Source organism: Pediculus humanus, genomic scaffold (assembly GCF_000006295.1).
Source record: "Pediculus humanus corporis 1103172107475 genomic scaffold, whole genome shotgun sequence".
NCBI lineage: Eukaryota > Metazoa > Arthropoda > Insecta > Psocodea > Pediculidae > Pediculus > Pediculus humanus.
Genome location: NW_002987093.1, coordinates 1,128,638 through 1,146,123, shown reverse-complemented (window position 1 = coordinate 1,146,123; position 17,486 = coordinate 1,128,638). Strand labels below are relative to the sequence as shown.

At 31.2% G+C, this 17,486-nt stretch overlaps 4 protein-coding genes across 4 annotated transcripts; 1 reads left to right on the top strand and 3 right to left on the bottom strand.

Moving 5' to 3' along the window:
* Window positions 1-826: 826 nt before the first annotated feature.
* On the bottom strand, window positions 827-3,261 carry Phum_PHUM129140 (uncharacterized protein; the record flags this gene model as incomplete). The annotated part of the gene is made up of 8 exons (XM_002424384.1): window positions 827-1,126; window positions 1,202-1,342; window positions 1,417-1,584; window positions 1,668-1,911; window positions 1,996-2,150; window positions 2,233-2,359; window positions 2,478-2,608; window positions 3,109-3,261. The coding sequence occupies 8 exons, from the start codon at window positions 3,259-3,261 to the stop codon at window positions 827-829; spliced, it is 1,419 nt and encodes a 472-aa protein (XP_002424429.1).
* A 799-nt stretch (window positions 3,262-4,060) lies between these two features.
* On the top strand, window positions 4,061-5,866 carry Phum_PHUM129130 (uncharacterized protein; the record flags this gene model as incomplete). Its single annotated transcript, XM_002424383.1, has 2 exons — window positions 4,061-4,793; window positions 4,863-5,866. 2 exons carry the CDS (start codon window positions 4,061-4,063, stop codon window positions 5,864-5,866), a joined length of 1,737 nt encoding a protein of 578 aa, XP_002424428.1.
* Window positions 5,867-8,337: 2,471 nt separating this feature from the next.
* Window positions 8,338-12,291, bottom strand: Phum_PHUM129120 (restnoic acid-induced protein, putative; the record flags this gene model as incomplete). Its single annotated transcript, XM_002424382.1, has 11 exons — window positions 8,338-8,484; window positions 8,592-8,813; window positions 8,912-9,114; window positions 9,199-9,485; window positions 9,583-9,914; window positions 10,039-10,249; window positions 10,544-10,679; window positions 10,914-11,090; window positions 11,207-11,324; window positions 11,422-11,685; window positions 12,049-12,291. 11 exons carry the CDS (start codon window positions 12,289-12,291, stop codon window positions 8,338-8,340), a joined length of 2,340 nt encoding a protein of 779 aa, XP_002424427.1.
* Window positions 12,292-14,677: 2,386 nt separating this feature from the next.
* On the bottom strand, window positions 14,678-16,538 carry Phum_PHUM129110 (uncharacterized protein; the record flags this gene model as incomplete). The annotated part of the gene is made up of 4 exons (XM_002424381.1): window positions 14,678-14,759; window positions 15,475-15,663; window positions 16,136-16,324; window positions 16,501-16,538. 4 exons carry the CDS (start codon window positions 16,536-16,538, stop codon window positions 14,678-14,680), a joined length of 498 nt encoding a protein of 165 aa, XP_002424426.1.
* Between the last annotated feature and the right edge of the window lie 948 nt (window positions 16,539-17,486).

Genomic DNA, 17,486 nt, shown 5'->3' with positions numbered 1-17,486 from the left:
ATAAACCTGAAAAAAAGAATTTTACATTGAAAAAAATAAAATTTAAATTTAAATAAAAAAAAATTAAAAAAAAAAAGGACGCGGAGATTAAATTATTTTGACCGACGCAAACGATAACTTATCAAAATTAAATTATTATTATTATTATTTTTTTAAATAAAAATCGTTTATATCTTATAAAAAATAATATTTATTAATTACTTCACCTAATCTAAAAAATATCTTTCGGTTACTTAAAATAAATAAATAAATAAAATTTGTTTTTTTTTTTTTTTTCTTGTTCAAAATGTAATGATAATTTACATACTACTACTACTACTACCAATTTACACTTTAAATAAATAATGTTTTTTTGTGACGTGGTTTTAGAATTGAATTCGCGGTTTTTTTAAAATTTCGTCTGCATCATAATATTTGTAAATAGGGTAAAATTATTATTTTCTTTAAGTAGAATGTAATGAAATAAAAAACCATAAAACAAAATTTTTTTTAAAAAATCAAATTTATTAAAAACAAAATAAAACTTATTTATTTACAAATAATAATAATAATAATATCAGAATGTATTTTTATATAATTCAAACATAATTATCTTAAACAATACCTTAATTATTTATTTTGTTTAAAAAAATTAATGGAATAAATAATAATAAAATTGAGTATCACAATATAAATCAACCTCTTTTTGGCATATACAATACAAAAAAAAAAAAAAATTAACGACTTTTTTGTGCTAAATTTTTTTTTTATTATAATATTAATAATAATAATAATGATAAATCTCGATCCAGTCGTCGTTTCGCGCGTGTATTCAAAAAATCTTTTTTCATTTTCTATGTGATAAAAGAAAACTTTGAACAATTTTAAAATTTAATTTTAATTTTGTCATGACGTCTCTGTGATGTTTAGACGTGTCTAAACCGAACGGATCGAGGCATTCTCTATTCATGACGGCTATTCTACCACCCGAGAGCGAATGTAAAAATTTATAATAGGACGGCCTTAAATTTTGCGGTTCCAATATGGCCGTGTGAAAAAGAACGGCCGTTGAAAAACAATAGAGTAATATTGTTCCGTAGGGTATTTTTGGTAAATAACCCGATTCGACCATTTTAACGTAAAGAATCTAAAAAAACGATAAGAAAACAAATTTAAAAAATTCCTCCTCCCCCCCCCCCCGTTTCATTTTACACGAACGTACCTGAAAAGCTTTCCACATGACGTATAAAGCAGCCGTGCTATCCGGATAAAATTGAAAAGCTAAACCTGCTAATAAACCTGATGGTATGGCATGAAATTCAGAATCCGAACCGCGTAACCATCTTAAACCGCACGAAGAACTCTAAAAAGAAAACATTTTTCAAAGTCATAGAGTAATAAAAAAATGTCTACCGTTAAACATATAATGAAACTCACTCTAAACAATAAACAAAACAATCCTAAAAATTTTCCTAAATTTAAAACTTTATCCGAAAAAAATATTCTGAATAAAATGGAAGGTTTTCGTAGAATTTTTTTCGCAGAAAGTACCAATCGTAGTGCCAATTGAACACCGTAACCCACGGCCAACATTTTTCCCAAACCCTACAAAAAACAAAATGGCGGCGATCATATTTATTATTACAAAACTTTTTCCCGCATAAGAGGAGATGGATACAAAATAAAACCTGCAAAGAGTAAAAAATGCAACTGTGAGGATGCGGACAATATGGCGACCGAGGTTGAAATCTCACGCCGTCAATTAAAACCATGTAAGCGTGACAAATATTCGATATAATTATATACATTGAATAATTATCATCAGTCGATGAATTCGTTTGAAATTTACACCTTTTAGGCGGCGGTGAATCCACCGATTCCATCATCGGTCTTTCCGGTGATTTTCCTTCTTCGTAACGACCCACAACGTACCTGTAAACAAACGCCATACTCATTTCCGCTTTTTCTTTCATTATTATTATTATTATTATTATTATTATTATTATTATTATTTACCTCAGTGCTGAAAACATGGAATCTTTATTTTCTACGTCACTTCGAAACCAATAGAGTAACAATGTCGTCGACAGAGTAAATATAATCGTTTCGCCAAATTTTATCGGTTTGACCCAACCTCTCCAAACGGCCATTCTGAACAGTGTTTCGGTCGCCTGAAAATTTCGAAAACGTTAGAGGGCACAGGGGGGCAGTGTGGGGGGGGCAGTGAGGGGGAGGGGAATCGTAACAACTCACGACGTTTGTGACGTAAAGGCAAAGTATGGGACGTCTAGATGATCTTTCCAAATGTATCGCAACGACGCTGCTTAAAAACGAAGGCCAAAATGACACGGAATATTTGTCGAAACGACCCGTTAATTTCCTGTTCAACAGAGACAAAAAAAAATGAAAGGAAACGGAAGTAGTAGTAATAATAATAATAATAATAATAATAATAATAATAATAATAATAATACAAATGTTAATAAATTCATCATCACCTTAGTCCGCATATTAGAAATGGAAATCCAAAGGAATGAGTCGTTAAAAAAATTGTCGATTGCAATATTCCCAATAATGTTTCTTTCATGACTTTTTTTGTTAATTTTTTACGTCTCATTATTAACGTAAACTGAAACAGAAACAAATAATAATAATAATGCTAATAATAATAATAAAATGAATGAAATCAATCGTTTAATAAATTTCAGGTTAAATTCGAAGTTAAATTCAATATTTTAATTTTGTTTGTTTTTTGAAAAAAATTGTAAATTGATATTTCCTCCCCCCCCATGCCAAGGCATCCAACATTTGAAATACAAAAAAAAAAAAAAAAAAAAAAAGTAAACAAAAATGTTGACATAATCATATTCCAACATTAAAAAAATTACAAAACTTTCATTTGTTTATCGTTTAATTCGTTTAACTATTCCATGTATTATAAATAAAAAAAAAAGCAAATCGATTAGTTTTTTTCTTTTTTATCTTATCTGTTACGACTATTCTCTCTCTCTCTCACTCTCTCTCACTTGAAACTTTACATTATTATCTAGTTTAAAAGAAAAATCAATCAATAATAATAATAATTTTTATCACACCTGTTTTAAATTGTGAAAAAATTACCATACATACCAAATAAACAGTTGTGTATGTTTTTAACGACTGGAAAAAAGCGAATACCAACAATTCGAATGTCGCAGTCGTACATGAATTGTTCCACGGATGAACATATTCAATGCAACTTGTTTCGATTGTTTTATATTCTGGGAGACTTAAAACTGCCATTTTTATTTTATTTAATTAATAAATATTATACTATAATTTCTCGAGCATTTTACTTCTTTTTATTCCTCCTGTTAGAATTGATTATCTTCTATCTCTTTTTAAAACTGAAACAAAATTAAAAATTATTAAATATAAAAAAAAAAAAAAAAAAAAAAAAAAGTAATAATTTGGACTTTGCCTTATCTACGTTCCAAATGGGAAAAAATAAAAAGTCATGTTCAAAGTATTATTATTTAATTAATAAATTAGGTTAAATAAAAAATTACGTTATTAAATACAAACAATTATTATTATTATTATTTTAATAAATTAACGTGGCAAAAATATTTTTATTAATTATTTAAAAAAAAACAAAAACTTACAACAATCCACTACTGTAAATATCATTTATTTTTCCTTTCAAACTTTTTTTTTTTTTTAATAAAAATTTTTTATATAATCGGTTGATGATGATAATAATAATAATAATAAAATTAACAAGTGACCGAACGACACTTGACTAACTGGCAAATGAAAAAAAAATTAAAATTAAAATTAAAATTAATTTTTTTTTTTTTTTTTTTTTGTTAAGAAATTTCACTTGTTTAAAAAAAGTTTTTTCTAGTGTCACGTCTTTTTCAAAGTTCAATGCCATGTGTTCTTTTATTTGTTGCTGCCACTTTCAATTTACCTCACTACCTGCGATTGAAGTGTTTTTGTTTTAAATATATATGTATATTTTGTCAGGTTGATATTATTAAACGTTTTGTTTGAGTATAAATAAAAGTTTTACGCATGTCCGCCATTTTGTTTTTTTAAAATGGGTAAAAAAACAAAGAACAACAATGGTAATTTGGGTAGAGCTCTTATCAGTGACAGGTTTTCTGGTACGAAAAGGAATAAAAATAGGGATAAGGATTCAATGATGCATGCATGCGAATTAAACGACGGTTACGATTGGGGACGTTTAAATTTAAAATCCGTTACGGAAGAATCATCATTCCAAGAATTTTTATCAACGGCTCAATTGGCTGGAACGGAATTCGAAGCGGAAAAATTAAATATAAAATTTGTTAAACCCACGGTGAGTTGTGACGTCACGGGAAGGAGTTTAAGTCAAGTCGAGAGGAGACATTATGATATGATAAAAATACCGAGGAGACCACCGTGGAACGAACACACGACCCCCTCCGAATTAGAATCCATGGAAAAACAATCTTTTTTAGAATGGAGAAAAAAATTAGCTGAATTACAAGAAATCGAAGGATTCATGTTGACACCATTTGAAAAAAATTTAGAATTTTGGAGACAGTTATGGAGAGTCATAGAAAGGAGCGACATTGTCGTACAAATTTTAGATGCAAGGAATCCATTATTGTTTCGATGTGAAGATTTAGAAAAATATGTGAAAGAGGTTAGCGAAAATAAGGAAAATGTTTTACTCTTGAACAAAGCTGATTTTTTAAACGAAATGCAAAGAACAGCTTGGGCTGATTATTTCACTAGAGAAAAAATTAAAATTATTTTTTATTCTGCAACGGATGCCATGACAGGTAAGTAATTTAATTATTTTTTTCGCTTGTTGTTATCATTATTAATATTTTTGTTTTTCATTTTACAAGCAGACAATTTAAAAGAAGGCAACGATGATGAAACGAATAAACTATTAAAAGAATTATCATTGAAAGAAGATAAAGAAATAGTCAATACGAATAAAATTTATTCGAGCGAAGAATTAATAAATTTTTTTAGAATATTTCATGAAGCTCCGAGAGTGAGTCAGGGCAAGACAACGGTTGGACTAGTGGGTTATCCAAACGTTGGTAAAAGCTCAACGGTCAATTCGCTTTTGTCTTGTAAAAAAGTAGCCGTGTCAGCAACGCCGGGCAAAACGAAACACTTTCAAACGTTTAACTTATCAGACGACATTATATTATGCGATTGTCCGGGTCTCGTCATGCCCAGTTTCGTATCGACCAAATCCGACATGATAATCAACGGTATACTACCCATAGATCAAATGAGAGATCACGTACCGCCCGTCACGGCCGTCGCTTCTCTCATACCCCGTCACGTTTTAGAAGATACCTACGGTTTGATACTACCCAAACCGAAAGAGGGAGAAGATCCGGACAGGGGTCCGACGTCGGAAGAATTATTAAACGCGTACGGTTACAATCGGGGATTCATGACTCAAAACGGTTTACCGGACAATCCGAGATCTTCCAGGTACATATTAAAAGATTTCGTTTCCGGTAAATTGTTGTACTGTCACGCTCCGCCCGATTTCGAACAGAAATTATATCAAACGTATCCGGATGCGAAAAAAATAAGAAATATGGATAATGCGAATACGAGATATGCGAGAGTCGTCAACGGTGCAAACGGTTCTAAATCCACGACGGAAACGATAGACAGACATTTTTTTAAAAAAAACAACAGTCAAGTTCACGTTAAGGGAATACAAAAAATATTACAATATTCGACCGTCATGTCGGATTCTGATGCGAAAGCTTTGGTGGAAAATAATTCAGGTTCGAAACCTTGGAAACAATATAACAAACACGCGAATAAAAAGAAAAAAGAAAAATTGAGAAGAGTTTATTGTAATTACGAGTATCAATAGTACAAGCAGACGACATCCCGTACGAGAAAACCTAACTCCAATACAATTTTTTTCAATATGGCGGAAGAATGTGAATCGAAATCATTGTAGATTTCAATCCAATCAAATATATATATATATATATATTTTTTATACGCATGCGTGTGTAATTTTTTTATCATTTTCCATATTTATTTATTTATTTATATATATATATATTTATAATTATGTATAGTATTTACATATACATCATCAAATTTAAAAAATATTAGAGAAAACCAATAAAAAAAAAATGTGAAGAACGTTAACGGTTATACAAATAAATAAAAATGTAACCTTATACAACGTTTCGTTCAATATCCGGTAGCCATTTTTGTAAATAATAATAATAATAATAAATAAAAATATTAAAAATTTCATTCGATTATGAAAAATGATTATGATATAAAATTAATAATTATATATTATAAATTCATACGTTACACTCACACTCACGCGCACGCGCACTCACACTCGCACAAAAACGGTTGATTAAGTACAAATAATAATAATAATAATAATAACAATTGTAATTGTAATATTTGATTTAACGGTTTTTTCGTTTTTCTTTTCTTTTCTTCTTCTTTTCATTATTATTATTATTATTATTAGTTTGTACTTTTCTATATAAATATAATTTCTATTATTATTATTATTATTATTATTATTGAAATTCGTTAAAACGATTAACCGGAAAAACCGAATAAATAAAATAAATAAATCAAAATAAAATAAATTAATACGAAATAGAATAAAAATGATTTAAGAAGTAAAAAAACAAAATGGCGACCGGATGTGACGAAACGGGAGAAAAAATTTTTTTTTTTTTTTTTTTTTAATACAAATTCATTGATACCATAAAAAAAAAAAAAAGGAACTCGCACGTGCGTATTATTATCATCATTATTATTAATGTAATTACGATTAATTTATCATCATTATCGTCTTGTGTTAGTGATAATAATAATACGCGTAATAAATCGATTATATATATATATGTGTGTTCAATTAAAAAAAAAAAAAATTCCCGATCGATTATCGATTATCGATTAATAATACGAAATAAAATAAAATAAAAAAAAAAAAGTATGAGACGAATAATTTTCTTTTTTTTTATAATTATTTAAGCGTCACTAACAAGCTACCATTTAGCACTTTTTTTTTTTTTTTTTTTTTAAATTTTTTTATTTTCTTTTTATTTCATTTTATTATTATTATTATTATTAATTAATTAATTAATTTATTCATTTATTTACTTACTTACATCGATCTCAGTGTGTGTGTGTGTGTATAAATAAACGTAAGAAAGAAAGAAAGAAAGAAAATAGTTTAATAGTTAAACCATTTTTCTTTTGTGTTCTTTTTGTAACGAACTTTTTTCGAACGCGACGGTTACGCGATGACGTCAAACAACAAATTTTTAAAAAAAAATTTTTTCATTTAACAAAACACAAAAAACAGCAAAAAAATTAATATTTAAATATGGCGGATTCGTTATAATTAAAAACTTGTAAACATTTTTTTTAAAAACTATTTCAAATTAAAAAAAAAAAAAAATCCGTTAAAACTTTTAAATTTAAAATAAAAAATAAAACAAACGAACCAAAGTCGAGAAAATTTTCGTTACTACTACTACTGCTCCGTTCCGTTCACGAAGGGGGGATGATGTGAAATAAGAAAAACGTGTCAGGAGTAAATACCGGAAAAACACGATCGTTACCGAAGTTTAACGAAAAAAAAAGGTTTTCCTACCGATAGAATTTTAACGTGCAATTTATACATATAAATATCATTTTAATTTGTTTTGTTTTTTTTTTTTTTTTGTTTCTTCTGCTTTTCTTTTTTCTTGTTTCTTCTGCTTTTCTTTTTTTTTTTTGTTTCTTCTGCTTTTTTTCTTTTTATACAGTCTTTTCATATTTACATGATTTATATTGAAATAAAAGAAACAAAAAAAAAATGACGACAACGACAACGAGTCGGTGTGTCACGCACGACATTTTCTTTCTTTCTTTTTTTAACGGCCATTTTGTTTTTCGTAATAATCGATTTTACACAAAATGAGACAAAAAAAAAAAAAAAAAAATTATTGTGCCCGGTTTTTTTTTTTTTTTTCCGTATAAATTCACTGTTAATAATAATAATAATAATAATAATTATAACTACATTTTACACAAAGTTTTGGCAATCAAATTGAGAAAATCCCCCCTTTTTTTTTTTTTTTTTTTTTTACTTTACTTATTTACATATTATTAATTGTTTTGTTTTGGAATTCAGACGACGAAAGTTTTTTTTGCCGGAGGAAAATTTAAATAATAATAATGATGAAAAGGAATGTCCGCCGCCGCCGCCGCCGCCGACGCCGACGCGATCGCGAATTTCCAAATAATAATAATAATAATAATAATAATAATTCTTTTTAAAAAAAAAAAATGGGTAACTTCGTTCATTCACATTCATTCAAAGAGAGCGAGTATATCATCGTTTGTGGCCACGCCTGCGTGTCCCGTACTACTTGCACCGCTACTTGGAGGCGTTGCAAGGTCCGGTGGATCCAAATAAGATAATAATTCCATTGGATCGACGACGTTATCTGGGAGCAGCTGTTGGGAAAAAGACAAACACATATATATATATGTAAACAATGTGGTTAAGAAGGGGCGACAACATTGGAAAAAAAAAAAAAAAAAAAAAAATTTTTTTTTTTTACATTTAGAGCTTCTTGGCCTGTGCCTTCGCCATCGATAACAGCTGCCGGATCGAAATTGAGATCAGATGGCAAATCCGTCGAATGATCGCTGGTGGTTGTAACATCACCGCAGTTGTTGTGATTTGATATGTCATTCGAGGGTACGCTTGGAGGTCCGCTTGGCGTGTGTGGCGTTCCGACGGGCGTGTGAGGAGTGTGTGGAGTATGTGGCGTGTTAGGCATCTGGAAAAAAAAAAAAATTTTTTTTTTTTTTTATTCTCTCTCTCTCTCTCTCAAGTTTATCCAACTTTTGAAAAAAAAAAAATAAACGATGACGTTACCTGTTCGTTTAATGATTTTTCAATGGCGTTCAACGGATCTAACGTATTGATGGAATCGTTCATGTGTGTCAACGGTCCTCCTCCGTTTGAATATTTATTTCCCAAAGGACTCGATACGACGTCGTAACAATTTCCTCTGTTCAATGGACTGTTACCGTATGATGGAGGATTGTTATTGGACATCATCGAACCACTTGCTATGCCTGAAAAAACAAAATGTAAATTTAAATACCTTAGCGACGGTGTGGAAAACAAAAAGGAAAAAAGAAAAAAAAAAAAAAACCGACTGTTCATATCTGGCGGAATGTATGGTGACATAGCTTGATTCATGTTGTCCCACGAATTGAGTGTGGGTAAGGTCATGCTTCCGGGTGACATTGCCTTGTTCAACTTTTTACTTCCTCCGCAAGATTCGTTTTCATCCTCCGTTTTGATCCCTTGACTTAAACTTTTTGCCGGTTTCCAATTTGCCGCCGAATCTATGGTCACTTCTTCAACTTCCGAACTGTTTAACGTATTCAATATGCCCCACATGTACTGATCAACTTCCAATCCTTCGAGTTGAGCTGGTTTACTACGGAGAAAAAAAAAAAAAAAAAAGTTTTGAAACATTTGTCGTAGGCGTTTTTTTTCAAATCGTTCGCGAATTTGTATTGTTTGTAAATATTTACTTGCAAACGGGACACCTCCAAGAACCGCGTTCGCAATTCAACTGTAAGTACGATTCCAAGTCGAAGCACTGAATGTGCTTACAGTCGTGTCCTCTCGCCGGCAATGTTATTCTTTTGAACGTGATCGGACATTTCATCGAGACTTTTAATGCCGTTTGTTCGACGGAATCTCTGTCCGACGACATGCTACCCCCGCTCGTCGGATTATTACTGAAATTTCTTTTTATTTTAGCGATGCAATGATCCGCCGTGAGAAGTCTTTTCCTTAGGAGCCCTTGTAAAACGCTTCTCACGCTCGGCCTGTGGACTAGTTGAAGAACGAACAAGTGGGACTGGAAACGGACACAAAAACAAACGGTTTCATTGATACGCGTAATACGACCCGACGCGAAATAATCGCGCGGGGGGTGGGGGGTGGGGGAGAATTGCGGTAGAATTTTCCAAACGTTTACTCACACAACAACAAGTTGAAACCGTTATTTGAATCGTGTTCCTTCCCGGTTGACAAACATCTTTTAAATAAAGTGGCTTGTGAGAGGTTTTGTTTTCCCCTCTGTCGATGCTCAATGGCGTCGCATTCACAGACACTTGAACGGATGCCGGCCAATTCGTGTTCATTTGTCTATCTTCGTGATGGAAACATTTTAATTGAAGTTCCAAATCCGATCTAAACCGTATAAAACAATATATTAATAAAACATCGGATAAGACAAGGAGAAGGAGGGGGAGGAGAAGGTGGAGGAGAAAAAGACAGGTTCAAAAAACTAATGAAGAGGAACCGCCTCTTAAAAGCGTAAGAAATGTGGGAAACGAACGAAATAATCTTCGTACGCCTCCAGGGGGGATAGAAAAAAAAGTAATGATGATGATGATGATGATAATAATGATAATAATTTTTCACTGGATACAAAAAAAAAAAAAAATGATGAATGTAATCTTGAATTGTCTAAATAATAATTACCGCCACATGAGAGTTTGATGAACGGTGGGCTTTAATTGAAACACGTGATTGCTAACTGCTAAATTATGTTCTAATCTGAATGGCGGAAGAATAATTCCGTCTCGAACTGGAAATGTTAGTCTTAATTCATCATCTTCTGAAATGATTTTAAAAAAAAAAACAAAAATTATCGTCTGCTTGAATGAATTCAATTTATTCCCCCCTCCCCCTTCCCTCCCCCCACGTCAATTTGCGGGGGGAAAAAAACGTTTTCGACTTCTTTCTTTTAAAAATTTGTCGTGGAATAAGATTCTTGAGAAAGTAAAAAAAAAAAAAAAAAAAAAAAACAAATGATAATAAAATCCATAGAGTAAATAACTATGACACTTACTTTGCATCATGAGGGAAGGTTTTATGTCTACGAAATTTGGTTTGACATCTGCATTTGGGCTCACGTAAGGCGGCATTAATCCGGCCGGAGTCAAAGGTGGAGTGGGATTTCCAGGTAATGGGTTATGCTGATAGCTCATATTTCCTCTCATTGAACCGTCCTGCCCAGACGGACTTCCTGCGAATGCACAATAAAAATAATAATAATAATAATAATAATAATAATTCAAAGAAATCGTGACGCATGATCGAAAACAATGCGTCGTGTATATAACAAATAAAACGTCACATTACCCGAAGCAACTCTGACGACAGAGCCGTGAACAAATGATCCAACACCGGGTCCCATGTTCTGCATACCTGACTGATTTTGATACTGAGAAGAAACATTCGATCTCGTATTTCCGTAGCCCTGGGAATACTAATATTAATAATAATAATGATAATATCGTTGACAAATACGGTCATGATTATTTCATCGAGTTATAAAAAAAAAGTTATTTGCATACCTGATTGGGATTATTGGGTCCGAAACCCGATTGCATGGGACCCGATCCAGGTCCTCCAGGTCCGGGACCGGAATAAACTCCTCCACCATTACCACTACCGCCACCGCCACCACTGTTGGCACTGCCGCCGCCGCCGCTGCCGCTGCCACTCCCGCTACTACCACCTCCTCCGCTTCCTCCACCCCCACCTCTTTTCTGATTCATGTGCATTGCGGGGGAAGGATAAGGAGAAATCCGTCTGGGATACATTTGATTTCCCGGACCCTGAAGTAATACAAAAAAAAAAAAAAAATGTCAACAAACGACAAAAACAAACAAAAAAGGGAAAAAAAATTTTTTGAAATGAGAACCTGTCGACAAACTAGGAAGAGGAAAACTATTATTATTATTATTGAATTGCATCCTATTTACTATTGAAAAATACCGACACAAAAATTAGATAGAAATGAAATGTAACGAAAAAACAACAACAAATATTTAACTTTTCAATGCGGAAGAAAGAGAGAGAGAGAGAGAGAGAGAGAGAAAAGGCGGCAAAAGAATACGAAAAAAAAGAAAAAACTTTCACTTTATGCACAATTTCCTTCTCTCTCTCTCTCTCTCTACATAAATCCAAAACATGCATACCTGTATTCCCATTTTATTCATTCCGGGTCCTGGTCCCATCATATTGCAATGCATATTCCCATTCATTGGCATGTTACCCATGGGCGCCATAGAATTCATGGCGTTAAAATTATTCATACCCATGTTCATGTTTCCCATAACATTTGAAGGATCATTCATTCCAATCGGAGCATGATTTCTTTGGTTGGGAAAATTCCCGCCATAATTTTGATTTCCCATAACATTATGGGGCATTCCATGCATCTGAAAAAAAAAAACAAAAAAAACGTGGGATCAGACAAAATCGCGTAAATCATTTTACCTTTTTTTTTTACTTTACTTTTTCTACAAGAAGGGGGAAAAAAACGTAAGTAACAAAAACGACAACAACAACAAAAACAATAAATGTGAAAGGACTGGAAAATACAAAAAAAAAAAATGGGTGGGAGTGAAAAAGGGGGAGGGTTTCCACCGCCCACCCGCCCCCAACAGGAAAATAACCAGTTCTTTCAATCACTTTAATGGAAACCCTTGTAAAAATCGATTTCATTTCATTTTGTATCCTACAAAATTTTTTTTCTTAAAAAAAAAAAAAAGAAATAAATAACTTTAAAAGAAAATGGGGGAGGGAAGAGGAAAAGGGGAGGGAAGAGGAAAAGGGAGGGAAGAGGAAAAGGGGAGGGAGGGGAGGAGAAAGGGAGCAACGAGAAAAAAGCAGAAGAATTTCTTTTGTTATGATTTTTTAAAATCTCTCAACGTGGCATTCAATTGTTATATATAAATGTGTAAAATTACAAATGGCGGAAAAATTACAATTAAATAATTCATCATCATAATTATTATTACTTATTTTTTCGGGGGGGGGGGGGGGGAGGAACGATCGTTTCGAGAAAACGGTGACGCGTTTCACGTCAATATGGCGTCAACAAAAAATATGTTTATATATATAACAAACATATAAATAATTTTTTTTTTATAATTGAAATTGAATGCATAATAATTTACGACATCGTTTGGATTCACGCCTAATTTTTCTCTCCCATTAAATAGGATGATGGTGATAAAGGACAGTGGCGTATTAAGAATTTTCAAACGCATAACATTTTAAAAATAATAATAATAATAATCGTTTAAATAAACGGTGTCGTCGTCGTCGTTCCGCCATTTTTTTTAAAATGCTTTTTAACGTAAAACGCAATTCCACACAGTTCGGAAACCTTTTAATTTATGTTGGCAACATTGTTTTTAATTTATTCTTTACGTAATTCAATAATAATTTTTAAAAAAATTTTTTTCTCCCCTCCTCCTTTCCCCTCATTATTTGCGGTAAAAACAAACAAACAAACAAACAAACATCTCGACATGTTGTTTCATTTTCGATTAATTATCGATTTCGTCTTTTTTTTTTTTTAAAAAAAACAATTCCAACGGTTTTTTTTTTTGGACCCCCGAGAGAGAGAGAGAGAAAGAGAGAGAGAGAGAGAGTTTCCACCGTCTTATTATTATTATTATTATTTTTTAAATACACGACGGAAATACGTAATACGCGAAGGCGTCACAAATGAAAACGAACCCAATAAACGAACACGAATGATTCAATTAATAACAACAGTAATAATAATAATAATAATAATAATAATACGGAGGAGGTTGAGGTGGAAGGGGAGGAGGAGGGAGGGAGGAGGTTAAGTTTTAAATTAATCGATTTAAACCGGAAGTTGACACTTTGAATAACAGGAAATCAATAATAAACCGATTGAGTTTTTATTGTCAATTTAGTGCTATAAAAATAAAAAATAAAATAAAATAAAATAAATAATAAAATAAATAAATAAATAACGAAAATATAAATAATAATAATGATGATAATAATAATAATAATGATGATGATGATAATAATAATAACAACAACAACAAAAAACTAGAAAACAAGTTATGGCGGCGATTACGGATTTAAAATAATATTAAATAATAATAATAATAAAAATAATAATAATAATGATAATATTTTGATTTTAAAAAATTTCTTAATAAATAATTTAAATCGCATCGTTTTACTATAGAAATAATAATAATAATAATAATAATAATAATAATGATAATAATTGTAATAATAATAATAAAATTCATTATTTTTATTTTATTTTCGAGATTCAGGGGGATTTTGAAAAAAAAAATGATTTAAATTGATGATGATGATGATGATGATGATGATGATGATGACGACAACGACAACGTTGATAATAATAATAATGATGATGATGATGATGATGATGATAATAAATGGATCAAGTTTATCCTCCTTATGTTGATAATCTCGAAAAGTTTTTTTTCTTTTTTTTTTTCGTGGGTGTTTTTATTTAAACACCCCCCCCCCTTTTTCTAAATCCACGACACTACACGACACGACGAAAATAAAAGAATACAAAAAAAAAAACTTTATGGAATTTTTCATTATTTGTTAAAAATTTAAAAGAAAAAAAAAAAAAAAGAAAAAAAAAAGGTTTTCGATGTGAAAACTAATCCCCAAAAAAAAGGTAGGTAGGTTTTGAATTGGAGCAAAGAGGGAAGATTCGAAGAACCTGGGAAGAAAAAAAAAAGAGGGAGAGAGAGAGAGAGAGAGAGATTCTTCTCTCATTGTTATGAGAAACTATTTTGTAATTCTGTTCCTTGCTGAAAATTTGTCGGTCGGTCGGTCATTTAAAAAAAATTTTTTTTTAACTAACGTGCACCTGGTCAAATTATAAATATCAAGCGCTACTATTTATTGTAAAAAATAGTCAATCAATCAATCACTGAATGATTTTTTTTTTTTTCAAATTCTATTCCGTGTGAAAATAAAAATGAAAAAAAAACGGTAATTAGAATGATTTTTAAAATTTTTCAAAAAAATTGTTTTCTATCATTATTATTATTATTATTATGTGAAATTGGCCAACTTTCTCGAAAGTATAGAAAGAATTTACCAACTAAAAAAAAACTTTCTTTGTTCCTTTTTTGTTGTTGTTGTTGTCGTTGTCGTTGTCGTCTTGTAAATTTCGCCATTTTTTTTTCTCATAATAATAATAATTATTTCGTTATCGATAACATGGATTGAAATCATCTTTTTGTTTTTTCCTTGTTTGTTTTTTTTTTTATTGTTTTTAACTTATAATGTTAGTCGTGTTAAAAAACTTTCATTTTTTTCCCCATTAAACGGAAGGAGAGAGGGAGAGAGAGGGGAGGGGATGGAAGGAGAGGGGGAAAAGGAATTCAAATGTGTTCGATTTTGATTTGAATTTATTTTTGTTGGATGAACATCAAGGAAAATCCAAAAATAGAAAAAAATTTCAATTCCAAGAGAGAGAGACAGAGAGAATTCTTCTTACCCCCCCCCCCACAAAATGTCGAGATGTTCGTATTCCATTTATATAATAATAATGATAATATTAACTTACCTGATTAAACTGTGAATTCATGTCTTGCCTTTCTTGAAGAGCAACAACGCTTGCTGTGGCTGTAGCCGTGGCCGTTGCTGCAGCCACCATTGCTGCTGCACTCAATGCACCACCGTATTGAGATTCTCCTCCTGTAACACTGTTTCCACCACCACCACCACCGGGACCACCGTTCATCCCTCCTTGCCCATCTCCATAGCTGTAAAAAAATAAAAAAAATTTTAATTCTCCGTGAGTTTTTCTTTTTTTCTTTTCTTTTGTCTATCAATTAAAAAATGCCAAAACAAAGACTCCCCCCCCAAAAAAAAAAACTATTTCAAACCCGACCAAATATATAAATATATTCTGAGTAGACGACGATGTTTTATTTTTGTGTCAGAAAATATCACCCCATAAAACTAAAAACATACACAAACACACACACAACAAACAAACAAACAAACAAGCACACACGACGCACACATTCTCTCTCTCTCTCTCTCTCACTCTTTCTCATTTTAAAAAAAACAGAGAGTTTATTTTAATTTTTGCCAAAAATAAAATTTAATGGTACGCGACGCCATCGGGGAGGTAACATTTTTTAAAAATATATAAACGTCGAGGAGACGAAGTAAAAAAAAAAAAAAAAAATTTAAAGGGATTCGGTGCTAACACCACCACCATCAACCAACCTAGATGTTCCAAGGCGATAACTCGTTGAAAATTGAGTATTCACTCCTACATCCTTTTCAGGTATTATTCCTTGTGACGTATAACCCTGATTACTGCTGCCCTGAGGACCTGATTGAGTAGCGGTTGTCACTCCCCAAACGGTTGTTACTACCGATAGTTGTTGAGGGCCTCCTCCTGGGGACCAATCCCTGTAACGACAACAACAACAACAATGATAACAAACAAAAAAAATTTTTTTACATTAATAATAATAATAATAATATATTTAAACGATTATTATTATTATTATTATAGAATCTGACACGATTTAGTAACATTATAATCCGTTTAAATTTAAATAATTTTTTTTTTTTTTATCCTTGACGACGCCAAAAAAGGTTTCCATTGAATGTCTGCATACATTTCCTCATTGTGTATATATATTATGTTAACAATGTGATGAAAATTTTTTTTCTAGAAAGAATCGATCGATACGGGTATTTTTTTATTAATGACCTCAATATCCCTTTTTCCAAGGGGGAAGAGGGAAGGGGAGCGGAGGGAAACGGTTCAAATCGTCGGGGTAATTTTGTCGACGGTGTTTGTTTTTGTTTTGTTTAAATTCTCTCACGATCTGAACAAACAAACATATATATACATATATACAAAATGACCACGCCTCTTTCCTTTGACTTTAAATAAAAAAAAAACTTATTTTCAAAGGGATTTTGTCAACAAAATCTTTGATGAAGGGAAGAAATCATCTCTCTCTCTCTCTCTCTTTCTCTCTCTCACTCTCGGATTGTTTTGAAAATCATGAGAACGTTTGAAATGTTTCTTTTTTTTTTTTTTTTAGGCGCGTCTATCATTCATCCATCCATTCAATTTTCACGTTACTTTTATCCATGCAATCCAATATATCATTTCGAATTTGTAATGATGATAATAATAATAATAATAATAATAATGATAAAGTCAGTGAGAAAACGATATATCGATTTAAATTATTTTTGGATGATTTAAAAGGGAAAAAAAGCCAACGCGAAGCCGCCATAGTCTCAAAAAAAAATTATTTTTAAAATATCCTTTTTTTTTCCTCCCCCCCTTTTCCCCCTCGCTCCCCCTCCTCCGTCTCCCACAAAAGCGACTATTTCGAATAACGATTTTTTTTTTTTTTTTTAAATGGCAATAAAATAAATCCGGATTTTAAATACTAGTCTATTGTTTGTATAGTTTTTAACACATTTGCACGATTCGGAAAAAATTATTTTAAAACTATTAATAATAATAATAATAACAATTACAAAAACAACAACAACAACAATAATAATAATAATAATAATAATAATAATAATAATAATAATAAATTAA